Raw genomic sequence first — 21,851 nt, forward strand, 5'->3', positions numbered from 1 at the left:
GCCCCAAGCAAAGTCTCTTTCCATCACCATTACCCCTACTCCTCTTGCCAACATCCACCTAGCCTCCATTGCCCTTTTTCTCTGGTTGTCACCACACTGTTGTCTGTGCCTATCTGTTTTATTTTTTTATCTAGGTTTTTTTTGGTTAATTCCTTCACCGTACTTTATCCAGTCCCCCAACACCCCTCCCCTCTTACAGCTCTCAATCTGTTACATTTATCCATGCCTCTGTTTCTATTTTGTTTGTCATTTTATCTTGTTCAGTTGATTCCACATACAAGTGAGATCACATGGTATTTGTCTTTCTCTGACTGGCATATTTCACTTAGCATAAAAATCTCCAGGTTTATCCATATTGTTGCCAAAGGTAAGATATTTTTACTCTATGTTGTGGTTGTGTGTTATTCCATTGTATAAAAGAACCACAACTTTTTTATCCACTCTTCTACTGATGGGCACTTGGACTGTTTCCAAGTCTTGGCTATTGTAAATAATGCTGCAGTGAGCATAGAGGTGCATATATTCTTTTGTATTAGTGTTTTGGGTTTCTTAGGTTATATTCCCAAAAGTGGGATCACTGGGTCAAAAGGCAGTTCCATTTAATTTTTTTTTAAATTTAATCTTTTTTGTTGAAAGTATTACAGATGTCCCTCCTTTTTTTCCCCATTGACACTCTTCTACCCGCTCCTGCCCCACCTCCTACTCCACCTTCACTGCACTGTTCTTAGTGCCCATTGGTCGTGCATTTAAGTTCTTTGGTTTATCTCTTTTCCCCCCACCACTGCCCTTCCTTCTGAAATTTGTCAGTCTGTTCCCTACTTCCATGTCTCTATCTGTTTTGTTCATCAGCTTATTTTGTTCATTATATTCCACAAATAAGTGAGATAATATGATACTTGTCTTTCTCTGACTGATTTGCCCATTTTTTAATTGGGTTGTTTATCTTCCTGGTGTTGTTGTGTAAGCTCTTTGTTTATTTTGAAAATTAACCCCTTCTGAGATGTATCATTGGCAAATATGTTCTCCCAGTCAGTGGATTTCCTTTCATTTGATATTCTCTTTTGCTGTGCAAAAGTTGTTCAGTTTTATGTAGTTCCACTTGTTTATTTTTTCCCTTTGTTTTCCTTGCCTAAGAAGTTATATTGGCAAAAGTATTGCTACAAGAGATGTCTGAGATTGTATTGCCTATGTTTTCTTCTAAGATTTTTATGTTTTCATGACTTACATTTAAGTCCTTTATCTATTTTGTGTTTATTCTTGAGCATGGTGTAAGTTGGTGGTCTAGTTTCTTTTTTTTTTTTTTTTTGCATGTACCTGTCCAGTGTGTTATGTGTTCTTGATATAGTGTCCCCTTTATCATTCTATAATGTCCATCTTTGTCTCTTTTTATGTTTGTTATCTTGAAATCTATTTTGTCAGATATAAGTATAGCTATACCTGCTTTTCTGTGGATCCTATTTGCTTAGAGAATCATTTTCCACCATTTCACTTTGAGTCTGTCTTTGTCTTTGCAGCTTAGCTGTGTCTCCTGAAAGCAGCAGCATATAGTAGTTGTTTTTTTTTTTTTTTTTTTTTTTTTTTTTTTTATTGATCCAATCTGTTACTCTTTGCCTTTTTATTGGTGAATTCAGTCAGTTTACATTTAGGGTAATTATTGATGTATGAGGTTTTCCTATAGCCATTTTATCCTTTGTTTTCTGGTAGCTCTGTGCCTCCATTGGTCTTTTCCTTCGTGTTTCTGTCTGTTGTTTCTGTTTGTTGATATTCCATACTGTTTTCCTCTGTTAGCTCCTTTTTTAAGTTATATGTCTCAGTTTTGTGTGTGTGTGTGTGTGAAAAGAAAGTTTAATATATACAGTGATTATTTTTCTTTTGAATGTATCTAATCTCCATCCCTGTTTGCAAATTCAGACATTCATCCCCTCCTCTTTTATATTTTTGTTGTCACAAATTATCTATATTTATTTTGTAAGTTTTTTGGTGATGTTACTCATAGTTTTGTGACCATTTTAGTTTTTGTTTTAGGTAGAATAACTTCATTGAGGGTTTCCTGCAATGGAGGTGTTTTGGTGATAGATTCCCTCAGCTTTTGTATGTCTGGAAAACTATTTATTTTTTTCTTGATGTCTAAAGGATAATGCTGGATACATTATTCTTGACTGGTAATTTCTCTCCTTCAGTAGTTTGAATGTTGGTTCCACTCTCTTCTGGCTTGTAGAGTTTCTGAGAAGAAGTCTGATGATAACCTAATGGGCTTTCCTTTATAGGTTACTTTCTTCTTTTTCCTGACTGCCATGAGAATTCTTTGTTTGTCATTAATTTTTGACAGTTTTAACACAATCTGCCTTGGATAAGGCCTTTTTAGATTGAGAAAATTAGATGTTCTGTTTGCTTCTTAGATTCAAGTATCTAGCACTTCCCATAGGTTTTGGTAAGTTCTCATCAACTATTTGTTTGAATAGGCTTTCTGTTCCTTTATCCCTTCTTCTGGTATACCTGTTATTCTTATACTATGCTTTCTGATTGAGTCAGATAGTTCTCATAGAGTTTTTTTTTTTTTTTATCCTCACCTGAGGACATTTTTCAATATTTTGTTCAGATAGAGTGGGAGGGAGGGAGGGAGGGAGAGAGAGAGAGAGAGAGAGAGAGAGAGAGAGAGAGAGAGAGAGAGAGAGAGAAACATTGATGTGAAAGGGACACATCGGGTGGTTGCCACCCACACGACCCAACCAGGGCCAGGGACAAACTGCAACCGAGGTATGTGCCCTTAGCGGAAACCGAACCCGGGTCTCTCTGGACTGCAGGCCGACGCTCTAACCGCTGAGCCAAACCAGTCAGGGCTATTTTTTTTATGTTTTTTTTTTTTTTTTTCATGCTCAAATCTTTCTTCTCTCTCTGTGTCATTTCTATATTTCTATCTTTGATATCCTTGATTCTTTCCTCCATCTGCTCAGCTCTATTTCCTGTGCTTGCTAGTTAATTCTTTCTCTTTTATTGAATTTTCCATCTCCAGAATTTCTATTTGGTCCTTTTTAAAATTTTCAATCTCTTTGGTAATGTACTTGCTTTTGTTTTATTCATTGATTTTGTTTCTGATTTCATTAAATTGCCTATCTGTGTTTTCTTACATCACATTGAGTTTTTTTCAGAACTGCAATCTTTTTTTAAATTGAGGTTTTGAAGTTGATTTTAGAGAGAGAGAGAAGAAGTGATGTGAGAGAGAAACATCAATCAGTTGCCTCCCAAATGTGCCCTGACCAGGGATCGAACCTGCAACCTGGGTATGTGCTCTGACCAGGAATCAAACCCACCACCTTTCTGTGTATTGGACGATGCTCCAACCAACTGGACCACACCCGCCATTACCAGAACTGCAATCTTAAATTCTCTGTCATTTAAATCACACATTTCCATGTCTTTATGTTTTAATTTTCTGGAGATATATATATATATTTTTCTATCTCAGCTGCCTTGTTACTTGGTTATTCGTGGTATTTGATCTATTCCTGCTCTGTTTAAGTAACTATGTTGAGTGGTCCTTCTTTAGTACAGCAATTTTAAACCAGTGTCCTGGTGTGCTGTAAGAATTTTTAAAACATGCAATACCTGACTATTTAGTCAGGGTCCACTGACTGCTTTTCCCTTAGATTGGCAAATTAAAAAATGACAACAGTCAGTACAATAGCCATGTGGTGTAAATGAATCAAAATTATACCTATATTTTTGTCAGATTGGCAAAAAATATAATATATTTTTTGGTGTGATGCAGAATTTAGTAATTAGTTTATATGTGCCATGAGATGAAAAAGGTTGAAAATCACTGCTCTAGTACATTGATAAGAAGAAGCCTTTCTATGTTTTTTTAGAAGGTGGTGCTGAATTACAAGTTTCTCTCTCTCTCTCTTGGACTGCTCTGGCATTTCAGATCTCTGCTGGTTGGTGGAAAATGGCCTGTGTTCCCTGGGGAAGTTGTGTGGCTTTCTTGTGATCAGGTTGCTCTGGTCCCTGCCGGCCAACCCCTCAGGGTAATGAGGTGGGCTATGGATCCTGTGAAATCCCAGTGCTGTCCCCCGAAGCCAGACTCCCTTAGCAGTGCAGTCACCAATGTATGGGGGTGGGGTGAGCTGGGGAAACCCAGATACCTCTTTTGTTGCTTTGACCTTCCAGCAGTGGTGACCAACGGACCTCTGTGGTGTTCCCCCTGGACCTGCACCCAACCCTGAGATTAGTCACAGTCAGTCACAGGGTATGCCCTTCACTCCGGGAAAAGTGTTTCTGTAGTACCAGTTCTCGGGTTTGCAGATAATGTGCTCTGCAACTGAACCTGAAGGGTGAGCAGAGGTGAGCTCTGAGAAGTTAAGGGAGGGTGGCCAGGCTCCTTGGCTTTGTTTCTCTGTTATGAATGCCAATTGCCAGACAACTGTGGCCGCACCTGTATACTTTATCCTTGCCAAGGTCATTGAGCTCAGCCGCAGCTTGTACTTCCCACTCTTACAGGAATGTTCACTAAATCACTTTGCCTCTCCCTGGCTGAAGGGAGTCACAACCTGATTCTTCCCCTCTCCAGGCTGAGCCTTATAGTGAGTTTCCAGTTGCAGGGCTGTGTCTGTGTCTCCTCTAGGCTCTTCTCCCTTCTTGCTTCCCTGTTTTTTTCCCACTTGCCCACCTTCAGATGTTTCAATGCATAGATCTCTCAGACATGTTTGTGCATTGAGCAAGGAATCCTTTGTTGAATTATAGCTGTTCAAATTGTTGAAACTTCAAGGGGAGAGACCAAGGGGATCTCTCATACAGCCATTCCTCTGATGTCACTCTGTATAAGTTCTTTATACATTTTGGATTTTAACCCATTATCGGATGTCTCATTGATGAATATCTTCTTCCATTCAGTAGGATGTCTTTTGCTGTGGAAACACTTTTTAGTTTGATGTAGTCCCATTTGTTTATTTTTTCTTCCTTTGAGGAGATACATCAGGAAAAAATATTAATAAGGGCAATGTTAAGAGTTTACGGCCTATGTTTTTGTCTAGTAATTTTATGGCTTTGTGTCTTACATTTTAAGTCTTTAACCCATTTTTATTTTGTTCTTGTATATGGTGTAAGAGAGTGATTTATTTTCATTTTTTTACACTGTCCAGTTTTCTCAACACCATTTATTAAATTAAACTGTCTTTACCACATTATATATTCTTGCCTCCTTTGTCATAGATTAATTGACCATATTAGGCATGGGTTTATTTCTGGACTGTCTATCTTAACATGACCAGTCTTGAGAAAAGTTTCTATACTGTGTGTGCTGTTAAAAGGTAAAAATATTCATCTGTCTTTATATCATGTTATATAATGTGGGAATGTATGATAAATTGTTCTGTAGTTTTTATTATAATCAGTATGGGCGCAATTCTAGAAAATTGAATAAGCATTTAGATTATTTATTTCTAGGTGTAATATCTTTACACAGATGTAAAAATATATTTAGATACATATTTTTAGGTAGAATAAATGATCATTGATATTAACTATATTTAAGTTCTCTTGAGTAAATTGTGGCTTGTGGGATATTGATTGACTATATATTCATGATTTTTAAAACCAATTTTGTTTGTTATATCTGTATACACATTTTTTCCTCAAGTCTGTGTCTATATAAACAAACATGGAGACTGTGGCCCACACTTGGATCAGAAGAAAATCCAGCAGTTGCCTGACCATTTTGGCCCAGGCCCTGTGAATGTGGTACTCCGGCGGATTGTGCAGGCCTGTGTGGATTGTGCCATTGAAAGTAAGACTGTTTTTGGAGCCCTTAAGCCAGATAATCGTGGAGGAGAAGTGATAACTGGTATGCTCATCTAATTTTTTTTAATTAATTTATTTTTGTTACAGATGTTTCTCCTTTTCCCCCCACTGATTCCCCCTCCTCTTCCCTCCCCGCCCTGTCCCCAGCTTTATTGTCCATGTCCATTGTTCATGCATACATGCATATAAGTTAGGTGGTTTATCTCCCCCCCAACTTCCTCTTCTGGGGATTGTCAGTCTTTACCCACCTTCCACATCTCTGGGATTACTCCATTCCTCAGACTGTTATGTTCATTATATTCCACAAATAAGTGAGATCATATGATACTTGTCTTTCTCTGTTTGGCTTGTTTCACTTAGGATAATACTTTCCAGGTCCCTCCATGTTGTCTCAAAGGATAAGAGATCTTTCTTTCTTACAGCTGTATAGTACTCCATTGTGTACGTGTACCACAGCGTTTTTATCCATTCATCTACTGATGGAAATTGGGGCTGTTTCCAGATCTTAGCTATTTTAAATAGTGCTGCTACGAACCTAAGGGTACATACATTCTTTCTGATTGGTGTTTCAGGCTTCTCAGGGTATATTCCTAGAAGTGGGACCACTGGGTCAAATGGCAGTTCAATTTTTAATTTTTTGAGTTAACACCATATTGTTTTCCATAGTGGCTGCAGCAGTCTGCATTCCCACCAGCAGTGCACTAGAGTCCCCTTTTCTCCACACCCTCGCCAACACTTGTTTGATGATTTCTTGATGGCGGTTATTCTGACAGGTGTGAGGTGACACCTCATTGTTGTTGTTGTTGTTTTTTTCTTTATCCTCACCCGAGGACATTTTTCCATTTTTTGTTCAGATAGAGCGGGAGGGAGAGAGAGAGAGAGAGAAACATCGATGTGAAGGGACACATCGAGTGGCTGCCACCCGCATGACCAACCAGGGCTGGGGACAAACTGCAACCGAGGTATGTGCCCTTAGCGGGAACCGAACCTGCGTCTCTCTGAACCGCAGGCCAACGCTCCAACTGCTGAGCCAAACCGGCCAGGGCTCATTGTTGTTTTAATTTGCATCTCTCTGATGATTAGTGATGTTGAGCATTTCTTCATATGTCTCTTGGCCATTTGTTACATCCTGTTTGGAAAGGTGTCTATTTAGTTCCACTGGCCATTTTTAAATTGGGTTCTTTGTCTTCCTTTTGTTGAGTTGTATGAGCACTCTATATATTTTGGAGATTAACCCCTTATCTGATGTATCATTGGCAATTATGCTTTCCTGTAGATTGGGTTACCTTTCCATTTTGGTGGTGGTTTCTTTGCTGTGCAGAAGCTTTTGAGTTTGATGTGGTCCCATGTGTTCATTTTCTCCTTTGTTTCTGTTGCCTTAGGTGATGTATCTGAGAAAATTCTGCTGCGTATGATGTCTGAAATTTTGTTGCCTACATTTTCTTCTAGGATTTTTATGGATTCATGAGTCACATTTAAGGCTTTTATCCATTTTGAGTTTATTCTTGTGTATGGTGTAAGTTGATGGTCTAGTTTCATTTTTCTGTATGTAGCTGTCCAGTTTTCCCAACACCATTTATTAAAGAGGCTGTCTTTACTGTATGCTCTTGCCCCCTTTGTCAAATATTAATGGAACATATTGTCTTGGGTCTATTTCTGGGTTCTCTGTTCTGTTCCACTGGTCTATATGGCTGTTCTAGTGCCAGTACCAGGCTGTTTTGATTATGGTGGCTTTGTAGTATAACCTGAAATCTGGTAATGTGCTCCCTCCAACTTTGTTCTTCTTTTTCAAGATTGCTGTGGCTATTTGGGGTCTTTTTTGGTTCCATATGAACTTTTGAAGTATTTGTTCTAGTTCTGTGAAGTATGTTGTTGGTATTTTGATGGGGATTGCATTGAATCTGTAGATTGCTTTGGGTAATATGGACATTTTAATGATGTGAATTCTTGCAATTCATGAACAAGGTATGTGCTTCCACTTTTTTATATCTTCCTCTATTTCTTTTTTCAATGACCTGTAGTTTTCTGTGAATAGGTCCTTTACTTCTTTGGTTAAGTTTATTCCTAGGTATCAATTTTTTTTTGCTGCAATGGTAAATGGGATTGCTTTTTTAGTTTCTCTTTCTGTGAGTTCATTATTGGTGTATAAGAATGTCATAAATTTATTTTATTTATTTATTATTAATAAATTTTTGTTACAGATGTTTCTCCTTTTTTCCCCCACTGATTACCCCCTCCCCCTACCTCCCTGCCCTGTCCCCAGCTTTGTTGTCCATGTCCATTGTTCATGCATACATGCATATAAGTTCTGTGGTTTATCTCTCCCCCACCATCCCCTCTCCCGGGGATTTTCAGTCTGTACCCCACTTCCACGTCTCTGGGACTACCCCATTCCTCAGACTGTTACGTTCATTATATTCCACAAATAAGTGAGATCATATGATACTTGTCTTTCTCTGTTTGAGAATGCCGTCAATTTCTTGACATTAACTTTGTATCCTGCCACTTTGCCAAATTCATTTATTAAGTCTAGTAAATTTTTGATGCAGTCTTTGGGGTTATCTACATATAGTATCATGTCATCTGCAAATAATGACAGTTTCACTTCCTCCTTTCCATTTTGGATCCCTTTTATTTTTTCTTCCTGTCTGATTGCTGTGGCTAAGACTTCCAGTACTATGTTAAATAAGAATGGCGGAAGTGGGCATCCTTCTCTTGTTCCTGTTCTTAAGGGAAATGCTTTTAATTTTTGCCCATTGAGTATGATATTGGCTGTAGGTCTTTCATATATGTCCTCTATTATGTCGAGATATGATCCCTCTATTCCCAGATTGCCAAGTGTTTTTATCAGAAATGGGTGCTGGATTTTGTCAATTGCTTTTTCAGCGTCTATTGATATGATCTTATGATTTTTATCTTTCATTTTGTTTATGTAGTGTATCACATTTATCGATTTGCGAATATTGTACCAGCCTTGCCTCCCTGGGATGAATCCCACTTGGTCATGGTGAATAATTTTTTTAATGTGTTGCTGAATTCAATTTGCTAGTATTTTGTTCAGGATTTTGGCATCTTTGTTCATCAGGGATATTGGCCTGTAGTTTGCTTTGTTTGTAGTGTCTTTTTCTGGTTTTGGAATGAGAATTATGCTGGCCTCATAAAATGAGTTTGGAAGTCTTCCTTCTTGAATTTTTTGAAATAATTTGAGGAGAATGGGTATTAGTTCTTCTTTGAATGTTCGGTAAAGTTCTCCCGTGAAGCTGTTTGGTCCTGTGCTTTTGTTTGCTGGGAGAGTCTTGATTACCTCTTCAGTTTTCTTAATTGTTATTGGTCTGTTCAAGTTTTCTACCTCTTCCTGGTTCAGTTTTGGGACTCTATATGTTTCTAGTAATTTGTCCATTTCGCTTAGACTGTCGAATTTGTTGCTGTATAATTGTTCATAATATTTGTTAACAATCCTTTGTATTTCTGTGTTGTCAATGATCATTTCTCCTCTTTCATTACTGATTTTGTGTATTTGGGTTCTCTCTCTTTGTTTCTTGGTGAGTCTAGCTAAGGGTCCATCAATCTTGTTTATCTTTTCAAAGAACCAACTCTTTGTTTCATTGATCCTTTGAATTGTTTTTTGGTCTCCATGTCATTTATTTCTGTTCTGATCTTTACTATTTCCTTCCTTCTACTTTCTCTGGGGTTTTCTCTTTGTTTGCTTTCTAGTTCTTTAAGTTGTGAGGTTAGATACTCTATTAGAATTTTTTCTTGTTTCTTGAGGTAGGCCTGTAGTGCTATGAACTTCCCTCTCAGAACTGCTTTCGCTGCGTCCCACAGATTATGTGTTGTTGTATGTTTATTTTCATTGGTTTCCAGGAAGTTTTTAATTTCTTCCTTGATCTCCCTGGTAACACGTTCATTGTTTAAAATAACATGCTATTTAGCCTCCATGTTTTCAAATGTCTTTGCATGTTTTTGTTGTCATTGATTTCCAGTTTCATGCCACTGTGATCTGAGAAGATGCTTGATATGATTTCAATCTTCTTGAACTTGTAGAGACTTAATTTGTGCCCTCACATGTGGTCTATCTTTGAGAATTTCCCATGTGCACTTGAGAAGAATGTGAATTCTGCAGTTTTGGGATGTAATTCTCTGTAGATATCTATGAAATGCATTTAATCTAGCACTTCATTTAGAGTCTGTGTTTCCTTGTTAATTTTTTGTCTAGAGGAGCTATCCAATGGTGTCAGCGGGGTGTTGAAGTCCCCTGCTATGATTGTATTGCTGTTGATTTGTCCTTTGAAGTCCTCCAGAAGATTTTTATTAGTTTTATTTTATTATTTTTTTTCATCCTCACTCGAGGACACTTTTTTTCCATTTTTTGTTCAGATAGCGTGGGAGGTAGAGAGAGAGAAAAACATCGACGTGAAAGGGACACATCGAGTGGCTGCCACCTGCACGACCAACCAGGGCCAGGGCCAAACTTCAACTGAGGTACACGCTCTTAGCGGGAACCGAACCGGTTATCTCTGGACTGCAGGCCGACGCTTTAACTGCTGATCCAAACCTGACAGGGCAAGAAGATTTTTAATACATGTTGGTGCTCCGATATTGGGTGCATATATGTTTACCAAGGTTATATCTTCGTGTTGGATAGATCCTTTCAATATTATGTAGTGGCCACTTTGTCTCTAGTTATGGCCTTCATTGTGAAATCTATTTTATCAGATATGAGTATTGCTACCCCATCTTTTTTTTTTCTTTTTCGTTTGCTTGAAAGATTTTTTTCCATCCCTTCACTTTCAACCTATGTGAGTTGTTTGTTGTGAGGTGGGTCTCTTGTAAACAACATATATGTGAGTCATGATTTCTTATCCAGTCAGCTACTCTGTTTCTTTTTATTGGAGCATTCAAACCATTCACATTTAAGGGATAATTGATATGTACTTATTTATTGCCATTTTTGTTTAGTGTGGTTCTACCTTTCTTCCTGTTTTGTCTACTAATTACAGCAGTTCTTTGAGCATATCTTGCAGTGTGTGCTTGTTGTTAATATATTCCTTTCAGATTTTTTTTTTTTTTTTTTGGTCTGGAAATCTCCTTATTTGACCTTCTATTTTGAATGATAGCCTTGGTGGATAGAGTAGTCTTGGATTGAGATCCTTGTTTTTCATGAACTTGATTACTTCATGCTACTCCTTTCTGGCCTGTAGTGTTTCTGTTGAGAAGTCAGCTGAGAGCCTTATGGGGTTTTCTTTGTAGGTAACCTGTTGCTTATCTCTTGCTGCCTTTAGGATTCTCTCTTTGTCTTTAATTTTGGGCATTTTAATTATTATGTGTCTTGGTGTGGGCCTGTTTTGGTTCTTCTTACTTGGGGCTCTCTGTGCTTCTTGAACTTGAATGCTGTCTTCCTTCACCAAGTTAGGAACGTTTTCTGTCACTATTTCTTCAAATATATTCTCTATCCCTTGCCCACTTTCTTCCTCTTCGGGGACTCCTATGATGCAAATGTTATTACATTTCCAGTTGTCCCACAGTTCTCTTAAGCTATCTTCCTGTTTTTTAATTGTTTTTTTTTTTTTTTTTTCCTTTTGGTTTTTTGATTCATTGATTTTTCTACCCTGTTTTCTAATTCACTGATCCGGTCCTCAGCTTCCTCTACTCTGCTTGCTAGTCCTTCCAGTGTGTTCTTTTCTGTTGTTGTTGTCCGTCTTTTTTTTCTTATTATTATTAATTAATTTTTGTTACAGATGTTTCTCCTTTTTCTCCCACTGTTTCCCCCCCAATGTGTTCTTTATTTCTGCTATTCATTCTTCATTTCCACTTGGTTGGTTTTCAATGTTTCTATATCTTTACTCATGGTGCTGATGTCCTCACTCATGCTGTTGAGCTTCCTCAAGATCATGGCTCTGATCTCTACCTCTGATAATTTGCTTTACTGCATTTCATTTATCTCATCTTGGATAAGTTCTCTTGTTCTTTCCTTTGGGATTTGTTTCTTTGTTTCACCATTTTGGCTATCTCAGTGGATTTGGGAGCCTGCCAAATTTTCCCTGTGGGTGTTGGTGTTCTACTGTTTGTGGCTCCCTCAACCGGGTTTGGATGAGCCTGGGTGGGCCCACATTAAACACCACTGTCAAGTCTTACTTTCCTGGGTAGATTTGCAAGCCCAGGAAAGGTTCATATATCCTCTAGCTTTTTCCTGGAGGCTAGTAGTCTCATTTACATAGTGCCTTGGAATGTAGCCCTGGTGTTCTGCATAAGAGGATTTGCAGAGGATAGATGCTGGTTGTTAATTAGCCTCGATTTTCATTTCTTTGCCTCACCTGGGAAAGGCTGAATCATAGCTCTGTAAAGGAGCACACTGGCCACCGTCCTTTGTGGCTGCAACTCAGCAAAAACTCTGAGTGCCCTCCAAATCCCGGGTGTCCCCACAGAGTTCTAGCCCAGTTTGCCCTCCTTCAGGTGAGTGGCTGTGGCTATTTTAGTGCTCTGTCCATGTTCTCTGAGCTGTGGAGCGGGCTTGGTCTTTATTCCCCAAGGGCACTGCTCACAGCTAAGACTGCTGCTGTCCGTGTGCTCCCAGCCCGCCACCCTCTCGTACCTCCGCAGATCCTACCAGTGTCTCTGGTTATATGGTCCTGTCCTGTCCTTCTGTTCTGTTGCATTATTCTGAGGATTTGTCTTTTTTTAGTTGTAATTCCCATTTGGTCCTGGGAGATCGTCTGTGTAGGTTCCATTCACTCTGCCTCCATTTTCACATCCTCTAAGCCTATCGTGTGGGCTGCTGGTTCTCACAGGCTTCTCTGGTGTCTCAGCACCCTGCAAGACCCAAGGGCAGCTGGATCGCACCAGTCCCTTTGGGGCTCTGGCTTCCCACTGCTCTTGTGAGCTGCTGGACCACACAGGCCTCTGTGGAGCCCCAGGTCCTGCCGCTGGTAGCTGGGGAGTGCTGCTGCCCCATGGGGCTCAACTGCTCAGCTTTTGCTGTAGTTTTTGGGGATGGGTCTCAGCTGGTGGTCTGTGCTTCTCTGTTGCCTGGGGATGGATGTCTGCTCTCCAGCCTCTGTTGCTGGGGGTATATCTCAACTCTGATCGGGCTGCTACTGTGGGGGATGGTGCTGGGTTCCCGGCTGTCAGTGGCTTCCGGGACTGGCACCTTGGGAGCTCCACTACTGTGTACTGGTGTGGTGACACAGAGTGTCCACTGGTCCAATGGTGCCAGGTGCGCTGGTGTGCTGAGGTTGCTGGGCCCTAGCCGCTCCCACTGCTTCCTCCCAGGGAAGATCCGGGATCTTCCAAAATGGTGGGACCTCCTCTCGGCGCAGGGAGAAGCACCCTGAAGAGCAACTTACCATGCTTGCCGGCTGCTCCCGTCCACAGCACAGGAACCTTCTGCTCCACGTCTCTGCACTGCAGGAGTTTGATCATCCACCCTCACGTCCACTCACACTCTCACACACTAGCTCACTCTTTCCCACACTCACCCTCCCTCCGGTCCTGCTCACCACCATCTTCTCTCATCTAATTTTTTATCAGAGTTTTTCCTAATTTGATTTTCAGTTTTTAGAAGGCAAACATTTTATAATATGTAGATCATTTTATGTTTCTAGTTTATTAATTGTTGATAATATTGATATAAGAGAATATTTATAATAGTTTATAGACTTTTAACCCAGTTTGGAAAGTTTAACTTTACTTTTAAAATACACAATATCAGAGTAATACTATAAATTGAGATAAAAGATACAGATTTTTTTTTCCTTTTACATGCTTTGTTAAGCTTACTATATACCAAGCACCTTGGTTGATAATACATTTTAATTTTTTTTAGAAAACAAACTGATTTATAAGAAGCTCTAAATAAAAATATGACTCGAAGTTATTAAGAGAGCATAATACAGCTTTCATGATTTTGTGACCAGATACTACCACATTTGTATCCATGGACTGTTTGAAATAGTAGAAAGTATTGTCATAGATCAGTGGGTTTCTCTTGTTTACTTTATGAATATTTTTTAATGTTTATTGTTGAGAGTTTTACAGATGTCCTGTCCCCTTTTTATAATGATAATAATTTTACAAATACAGGCCATTGTGTTTTAATGAGAGGAACTTTTATAATTTAAGATTATTCCTTTGTAAATTACAAAACCCCACAAATTAGAGTTATATTGCATTTCCTAAATTGATGGCTTTTTTGGTATTGTAGTTCTCATCTTTCTGTGATGTAACTATGACATAATTATTTTCAATAGCCTTCTTTGATGGGGAAACTCATTCCATCCAACTCCCTCCAGTGAACAGTGCATCATTTGCTCTTCGCTTTCTTGAAAACATGTGCCACAGCCTGCAGTGTGGTAACCTTTTGAGTAGTCAGCCTTTTAGTGCTAACAGAGGTAATACTCATAGTACTGCAGAGGATGATAAAAATAAACCAGGTAAGAGAACATGTAAAATGTTATACTATGCTTCTATTTAAAAAAAAAAACGTTTTCATTGATTTTTAGAGAGAGAGAGGGGAAGGAAGGGTGAAAGAGATAGAAATATCAGTGTGAGAGAGAAACATCTATCAGCTGCCTCATGCTCGCCCCCTACTGGGGATCAAGCCCACAACCCTGGGCGTGTGCCCTGACTGAGAATCGAACTGGGACCTCTCAGTCCATGGGAGGATGCTCAATCCACTGAGTCACACTGGCCAGGGCTGTGCTTCTGTTTTATATTACAATTTATCATTGACTCAATAATCTTCTTTAATTCAGTTTTTCCTTGTGTCCTCCTCAGAGTAAACATTTTATCTACAGTGGTAATTAGACATGGATAATACATAGTTGTTTTTGTTCATTTAATGTGAGAAAGTAGCCCTGCCGGTGTGGCTCAGTGGTTGAGCCTTGACCCATGCACCGAGAGGTCGCCAGTTCAATTCCTGGTCAGGGCACAGGCCCAGGTTGTGGGCCCCATCCCCGAGGCAGCCAATTGATGTTCTCTCTTATCAATGTTTCTCTCTCTCCTTCTCCCTTCCTCTCTAAAATCAATGAAGAAAAAAAAATTAAAGTGAGAAAGTAATTTCTTATTGTATGAACTTGTGAATCAAAACCTGAAAGGTATCTCATTGTGGTTTGATTTGCATGTTGAACATCTTTTTATGTGCTTATTGGCTATTTGTATATCTTCTTTGGAGAAATATCTATTCTACTCATTTGCCCATTTTCAGTTAGGTTTATTCTTTATTATATATATTTATATTTATTATATATGTATATTTGTATAGTATATATTCTTGTTATATATATGTGTAATTAATATACAAACAATTCTTTATATATCCTGTATGCAAGTTCCATATCAGATATATGGTTCACATATACTGGGAGGAGAAAAAGTAGGTTTATAGTTGTTCATATGGAAAATAATACAATAATAAATAATAATAAAAGAATAAATGCTGTTTCTCATACTCATTACTGTAAACCTACTTTTGCTCCACCCTGTATTTTCTTTCATTCTGTAGATTGTCTTTTCACTTTCTTGATGGTGTCCTTTGAAGTAAAAATGTGTTTAATTTTGATGAAGTCCAATTTATTTATTTTTTTCTATTGTTTCTTGTACTTTTGGTGTCACATCTAAGGAAACATTCCTTCAATACAAGTTCACAAAGATTTACTTCTATGTTGTTTCCTAGGAATTTTATAGCTGTCTTATTTAGGTCATTGAACTAATTTGAATTTTCATTTCGTTTTTTTTTTTTTTGGCACAACAGATGTTTTACTTTATACAGTAGTTAAAGGTATCTTTACTTATATATGATTTCATAAACTATCAATACAGCCTCCTTATCCATGGTTCAGTTACCCATGGTCAACTGCAGTCCAAAAATATTAAAATAAAAATTCCAGAAATAAATAATTCTTAAGTTTTAAATTGCAAATCATTCTGTGTAGCATAATGAAATCTCGCTCTGACTCACCTGGGGCACAAATCATCTCTTTATCCAGTGTATATACTACCTGCTCATTAGTCACTTAGTAGCCATCTTGGTTATTAGCTCTACTGTCATGGTATTGCAGTGCTTGTGTGTGTTCAAGTAAGTCATAGTAGCCTAATGCTACGTCACAGTGCCTACGTCATTCTGCTCACTTCATCGCATCACGTAGGCATTGCATCATCTTATATCATCACAAGAAGAAGAAGGGTGAGTACAGAACAATAAGGTATTTTGAGAGAGAGACCATATTCACATAACTTTTATTGTAGTATGTTAAAATTGTTCTATTTTATTAAGTCATTGTTGTTCATCTCTTACTGTGCCTAATTCATAGATTAAACTTTATCATAGTTTGTATACTTTTCCTATACATACTTTATCATGTATGTATAGGAGAAATCATTGTATATATAGAGTTTGATACTGTCCATGGTTTCAGTTATCCACTGGGGGTCTTGGAATGTATTCCCCTCAGGTAAGAGGGGACTTTTGTACTGTCTAGTGTCTTTTATTTATTTTTATGTTCTTGTGAACCTCACTCGAGGATGTTTTTTCTATTGATTTTTAGAGAGAGTAGAAGGGAGGGAGGGAGGAAGGGAGAGAGAGAGATCGATGTGAGAAACACATATCAATTGGTTGCCTCCTGCATGAACCTGCAACTCAAGTACATACCCTTGACTGGGATTGAACCCATGACCCTTCTGTTGGTGGGCCAGGGCTGTCTAGTGTCATTTAATTTCAAATTAAAGGAGTCTAGGTCCCTTTAGTAATTCTTGTACTGTAGCTCTGCAATTCAGGAATTCTCTGTTTTTTAAAACTTTTATTAGAATTTATTTGATGCTGAATTTACTCCTGGGCCATTAGTTTTTGTTTCTTCTGGAAGATCTTTTATTTCTTTACAACCTCCTCTTCTGGTTTAGGAACAATTTGTTCTTTTTCAGTAAGTATCATCTCCGTGTGGCAGGGAGAGCTCATGTATGCCCATGATATCTGTGATTTCTGTGTCACATCTTGGGAGATTTTTTCACCTGGATATTCTCAGTGGCTAGAGATCTAGAGCTAAACCCTTAGGTTCAACATTATTCTCTGCATTTTAAAGCATGTTCCAATGGGGGGAAAAGGAGAAACATTTGTAACAAAAATAAATAAAGTAAAAAATAAAGTAAAATAAAGCCTGTTCAGCAAAAATTCAGCACTCTTTGGACCACCGATCCTGCATCCAGCCCCACTGTTTGACCTGGACACTCCTACCAACTCCACTGTTGTAACGATAGAATGGTATACATTGCTTCTTGTAAAGTGACGTCCTTTAGGTACTTGGTGGGTCTTTGGATATATGTATCCTTGATTGCTTGAGTAGTTTCACAAGGATTCTTAGAAGATTTGAACTTCTTAATTTGCATGATTTTGTGGGGTTTTCTGGATCAGGTGAATAGCAAAATGTTTTCAGATGTCACCTCAGACTGCTTACAAGAAGAGTCTCAGTTTCTGTTTATGGAGAATTTCTTATTTCCCCCTGTATTTTTTAAAGGTTAGTTTTGCTGAATACAAAATTCTTGGTTGACCATCTTTTTGTTTCAGCAATTTGGATATGTCATCCCATTTCCTTCTGTAGTTTGTAGTTAGTTGCTAATCATATTGAGGCTTTCTTGTATGTGATGATTTGCCTTCTCTTGTTGACTTCAAAAATATTTTTTTTCTTTGGCTTTTGACAGTTTGTGTTTTTTTTTCTTTATCATTATTATTATTATTTTTTTTAGAGAGGAAGAGAGAGGGAGAAAGAGATAGAAACATTGCCGAGAGAACATTGATTGGCCACCTCCAGCATGTCCCCCACTGGGGATTGGGCTGGGCCCACAACCTGGGCATGTGCCCTGACCGGGAATCAAACCAGCGACCTCTTGATGCATGGGTCGATGCTCAATCACTGAGCCATACCAGCCGGGCGACAGTTTGTGTTTTTTCTAGGTGTGAATATCTTTGAATTGATTTTTGTTGGATATTGTTGAGCTTTTTTGATATGCTGGTTAATATTTTTCATCAAATTAGAAGCTTTTAGCCATTATTTGTCCTTTAAGTTTTATTTATTGATTTAGAGAGAGAGAGAGAGAGAAAGGGGGAGAGAGAGAGAGATAGAGTTGTTGTTCCACTTATTTATGCATTCATTGGTTGATTATTTTTGTTAGTCCTCACCCAAGGTTATTTTTCCATTGATTATTTTTTTAGACAGAGTAGAAGGGAAGGAGGGGGAGAGAGAGAGAAACATCTGTGTGAAAGAGACATATCGATTGAGTGCCTCCCACATGACCCTGACTGGGGTTGGGTATTGAAACTGCAACTCAGTTATGTGCCCTTGACTGGGAATCAAACCCATGACCCTTCAGTGTGCAGGCCAATGCTCTAACTGCTGAACCACACTGGCCAGGTCTCATTGGTTGATTCTTGTATGTGCCCTGACCAGGCGCATCAGGACGACACTCCAACAAATTGAGCTCCTTGACCAGGGCCTATTATTTCTTCAAATATTCTTCCTGCCCCTTTCTCTCCTTTCTTTCTGGGATTCTACCATTATTTTGTTATGTTTGATGGTGTACCATAGATCTCTGACATCTGTTCATTTTTCCTCATTATTTTTTTAATTCATCAAACTATATACTCTCAATTGACCTTTCTTTAAATTTTTTATTTCTTCTACTAATTCAAACTTCCTGTTTAGCTCCTCTAGTGAACTTTTTCATTTCATTTATTACACTTTTATAAAAGTCCCAAATTTCTTTTCACTACTTATTGTTTTATTGATAGTCTCTATTTGGTGAGACATTGTTCTCATACCTTTCTTTAATTCTTTAGACGGTTTTTTAAATATTTTAATGATTTTTGATATGTTTTTTTGAACATATACAAAATAGCTTATTTAAAGTCTTTGTCTAGTAAGTCCAGTGTCTGGGCTTCCTCAGAGGCAGTTTCTATTGACCTTTTTCTCCTGAATATGGGCCATACTTTTTTTTTTTTTTTATCTTTGCATGTCTCCTAATTTTTTAATTGAAAACTGGGCATTTTAAAATTACATAATGCAGCAACTCTGATAATTAGATTTACTCCCCATCTATAGGGTTTATTGTTCCAGGTGCTGTTTGTTTAGTGACTTTCCTGGACTAATTTAATGACTTTTCCTGGGCTAATTTAGTCATGTACGGCTACTGAAGTCTGCTCAGTTAGCTTAGTAGTCAGCTAATGATTGGACAGGGATTTCCTTAAATGTCTGGAACTGTGTCTCCCAGCCTTTGCCAAGGGGTTTTGTGTGTGAGTGTTGGGACTTTCCTTCAACACTCCAGGAGGCAGTTTACAAATCTGCTTTGTGCAGAGTCTCAAGGCCAGTAAGAAATCAAATATTAGGGCCTTCTCTCTACTTTGAGCATGTGTAGGTTCATCTAGATTCCCAGGAATATCTCAGTGCTTTTCACCCTAATGGACATCTTATTCTCCAGTTTTTCCTTTCAGGCTTTTTGGTTACCTTATCTGCCACAACTGGTACTGCTGCCTCAGGCAGCTGTAATGTTAAATAATTGCGAATGGTTATTTTTTTTAACCAATGCCTTGGAGATAGGGCTGTTCAGACAGAGCAGGTTCAGGTCAAATAAAAGAAATCCTGAGATCAGAGTTGTTCAGTTATCTGCAAGAGTGTTCAAATAGTGACAGTTCTCTGGTGCTGGGGCTGTTGGAGAGCTACAAACCCATTGTGTCCTCTCCAGTGATTGCTAGGCTACTGGTTTTCATAGCTACTATAGTTGTGCAGGTGTTTGCAAGTCTGCTACAAAATTAGGATGAAGAGGATGATATTAGGAAAGCTAAAATGCAACAGGCTTTGCTGTTCTGAGTTTCAGCCATTTTTTCTTGAATATATGCTTTTTGGATTGTTGTAATCCCTTAGTTAATATCCAGAGTTTTGAAAAATTGATTTTGCTAATGTTTTCATTATTTTTATGAGGGTGTGGATTTTCACAAGTCTTTAATCAGTCACCCTGGAAGTGCCTCTCTATGACGACCTTTTGAAGTATTTTTTAAAAATTATCTGGCTTTTTCTAGTTATCTTTGCAGGAACAGTTTTATGCCTGAGCTTAGTATAATACCCAGAAGCAGAAATCAGGAGTCCATTTTATGTTTGTATCAGTACCAGATAGTAGACCATACACCAGTTCATAAACTTTTCATACAGAAAGCATTAGAACATTACAAGTAAAAGATAAGTAAATACTTTTTCTGATATTGCTAAGATTCAGAGATAAAGAAACAGCTATAGAGAATTATACTTGTTTTTAAATTTTCTTTATCATTAAATGGGTATGGAAAAAGTCAGTTATTTCTTTTCTTATAATTTAAATGTTCTAATTGTAGAAACACTTGTCATTCACCAAAATAGTTTTACCTGTTGGTTTTATAGTTCACGATTAAAAATAAAATCAAGTGGTAATAGCTCTCTTAGATTTGTTAGTCTGTCAGTGACTAGATAGCTAAAAGTTGCTCATCAGATGATTTTGAGAGATATGCCTTGGCCTCCAGCCATTTTGAACCAGATGAAGTTTGACCTTGGTACTTTCTCATTGCAGTGTTTCTTCTCTCTTGAGGTTTATTATCAGACTTTTTATATTTATATTATACTTTATTTTTCCTTGTAGTTGGAGGTTAAATCAAGATATTGATTAATATTTAGAGTATAATTGATAATTTGAGTTGTCTTTACTGTCATGATCATGCCTTAAAGAGTGGTCCTTTAGCTAGAAATGCATTTGGTTGAATGAAAAATAAGCGATAGCTTTGTTGTAACATTTGCTGTAGGCCAGGATTATTGCTGATAAAATGGGGTGTTCATTGTACCCTATATTCTCCTTAACTACTATGAATTCTTAACTTTTCTTGCTCATGGGAACAATTTTCCCAGGCCTTTTTAGACCCATTATAATTGGTTGCCTCACTGCCTCCTGAGATATTTAGAGATATTTGATGGCCCTAGAATAAATAGAGCCTAGACATAATGCTTTAAACTCTTGAATATGATGTCACTGTAATATTTAATAGGATGAAATGAACATGTTATTCATAAACAAATAATTGATAAATTGTTGATGAAGTCATAGAAGGAAAATTATTTAGAAACAAGTGCTTTATGCTTATGATATGGAAATGATAGAATATTTTAGTTATAACTGACATCTTTTTTGAAAACAGTGGAGGAAGATGTAACCGAAAAACAAACCAGCAAGAGACCTTCTGAGCAACCTCTATCTGATGTTGCTCCTGTCTCTCCTAAGCTCCCCAAAACAGAGATGCATGCCTTTCAAGGTAAATAGTATTTATATGTTCCAAGATTATGAAGAAAAATCATTCTATACCACTTATGTATGCTCTTGGATGGTGGTGTTGGGGGTAGGGGGTATATTTGCCTAAATCATTTTGGCAATTAGGCTATTACTTTGGCAGCTTTGTTGAGTACTTCATTCCCTTCAGAAGGGCACAGTTGTTGTTTCTCCTTAGATTAAAAACAAACAAGTACAGTAAATTTTTTCATTCCACTTTATACTGCCAAAAGCTTATAAAAAGAGTAGAAAAACATAGTACCTTTCTCCAGTGAAAGTTTTTTTAATTAAATTTATTGGTTAATAAAATTATATATGTTTCAGATATATAATTCTATAATACATCTTCTGTGTATTGCATTATATGTTTACCACTCCAAGTCAAGTCTTCTTCCATCCCCCATTTCCCTTCTTCTACTTTCCCCCACCCCCCTTCCCTCTGGCAATCACCATATGTTTTTTTAAAACCATTGCAACTTAATGTTTGTTTGTTTTTTTTATTTAATATCCTGCAACTTGACTGAATTTGTCAATTAGTTTTATTTATTTTTGGTTCTTTTTAAAAATTGCTGACACTCTTATAGATGTCCCCCTTTACCCCCTTTTACTCCCCTTTCCCAGCCCCTATCTCCCCAGCCTTCTTCCAGTCCCCCACAAGCCTCTTCCCTCTGAGATCTGTCAGTTTCTCCAGTGAAAGTTTTAAGTGCCCAAGTACTAAGTGAATTTTT

General features: G+C 37.9%; 1 protein-coding gene across 1 annotated transcript in view; it reads left to right on the plus strand.

Moving 5' to 3' along the window:
* The window catches only part of SCML2 (Scm polycomb group protein like 2), a 75,370-nt gene that overhangs the window by 48,056 nt on the left and 5,463 nt on the right, over positions 1 to 21,851 (plus strand). Inside the window, exons 9-11 of the mRNA XM_036271058.1 lie at positions 5,636 to 5,839; positions 14,043 to 14,225; positions 20,996 to 21,109. Of these exons, the coding sequence (XP_036126951.1) occupies positions 5,636 to 5,839; positions 14,043 to 14,225; positions 20,996 to 21,109 (501 nt within the window). The remainder of the gene's footprint in view (positions 1 to 5,635; positions 5,840 to 14,042; positions 14,226 to 20,995; positions 21,110 to 21,851) is intronic.

This window comes from Molossus molossus, unplaced genomic scaffold, assembly GCF_014108415.1.
Source record: "Molossus molossus isolate mMolMol1 unplaced genomic scaffold, mMolMol1.p scaffold_m16_p_2, whole genome shotgun sequence".
Classification (NCBI taxonomy): domain Eukaryota; kingdom Metazoa; phylum Chordata; class Mammalia; order Chiroptera; family Molossidae; genus Molossus; species Molossus molossus.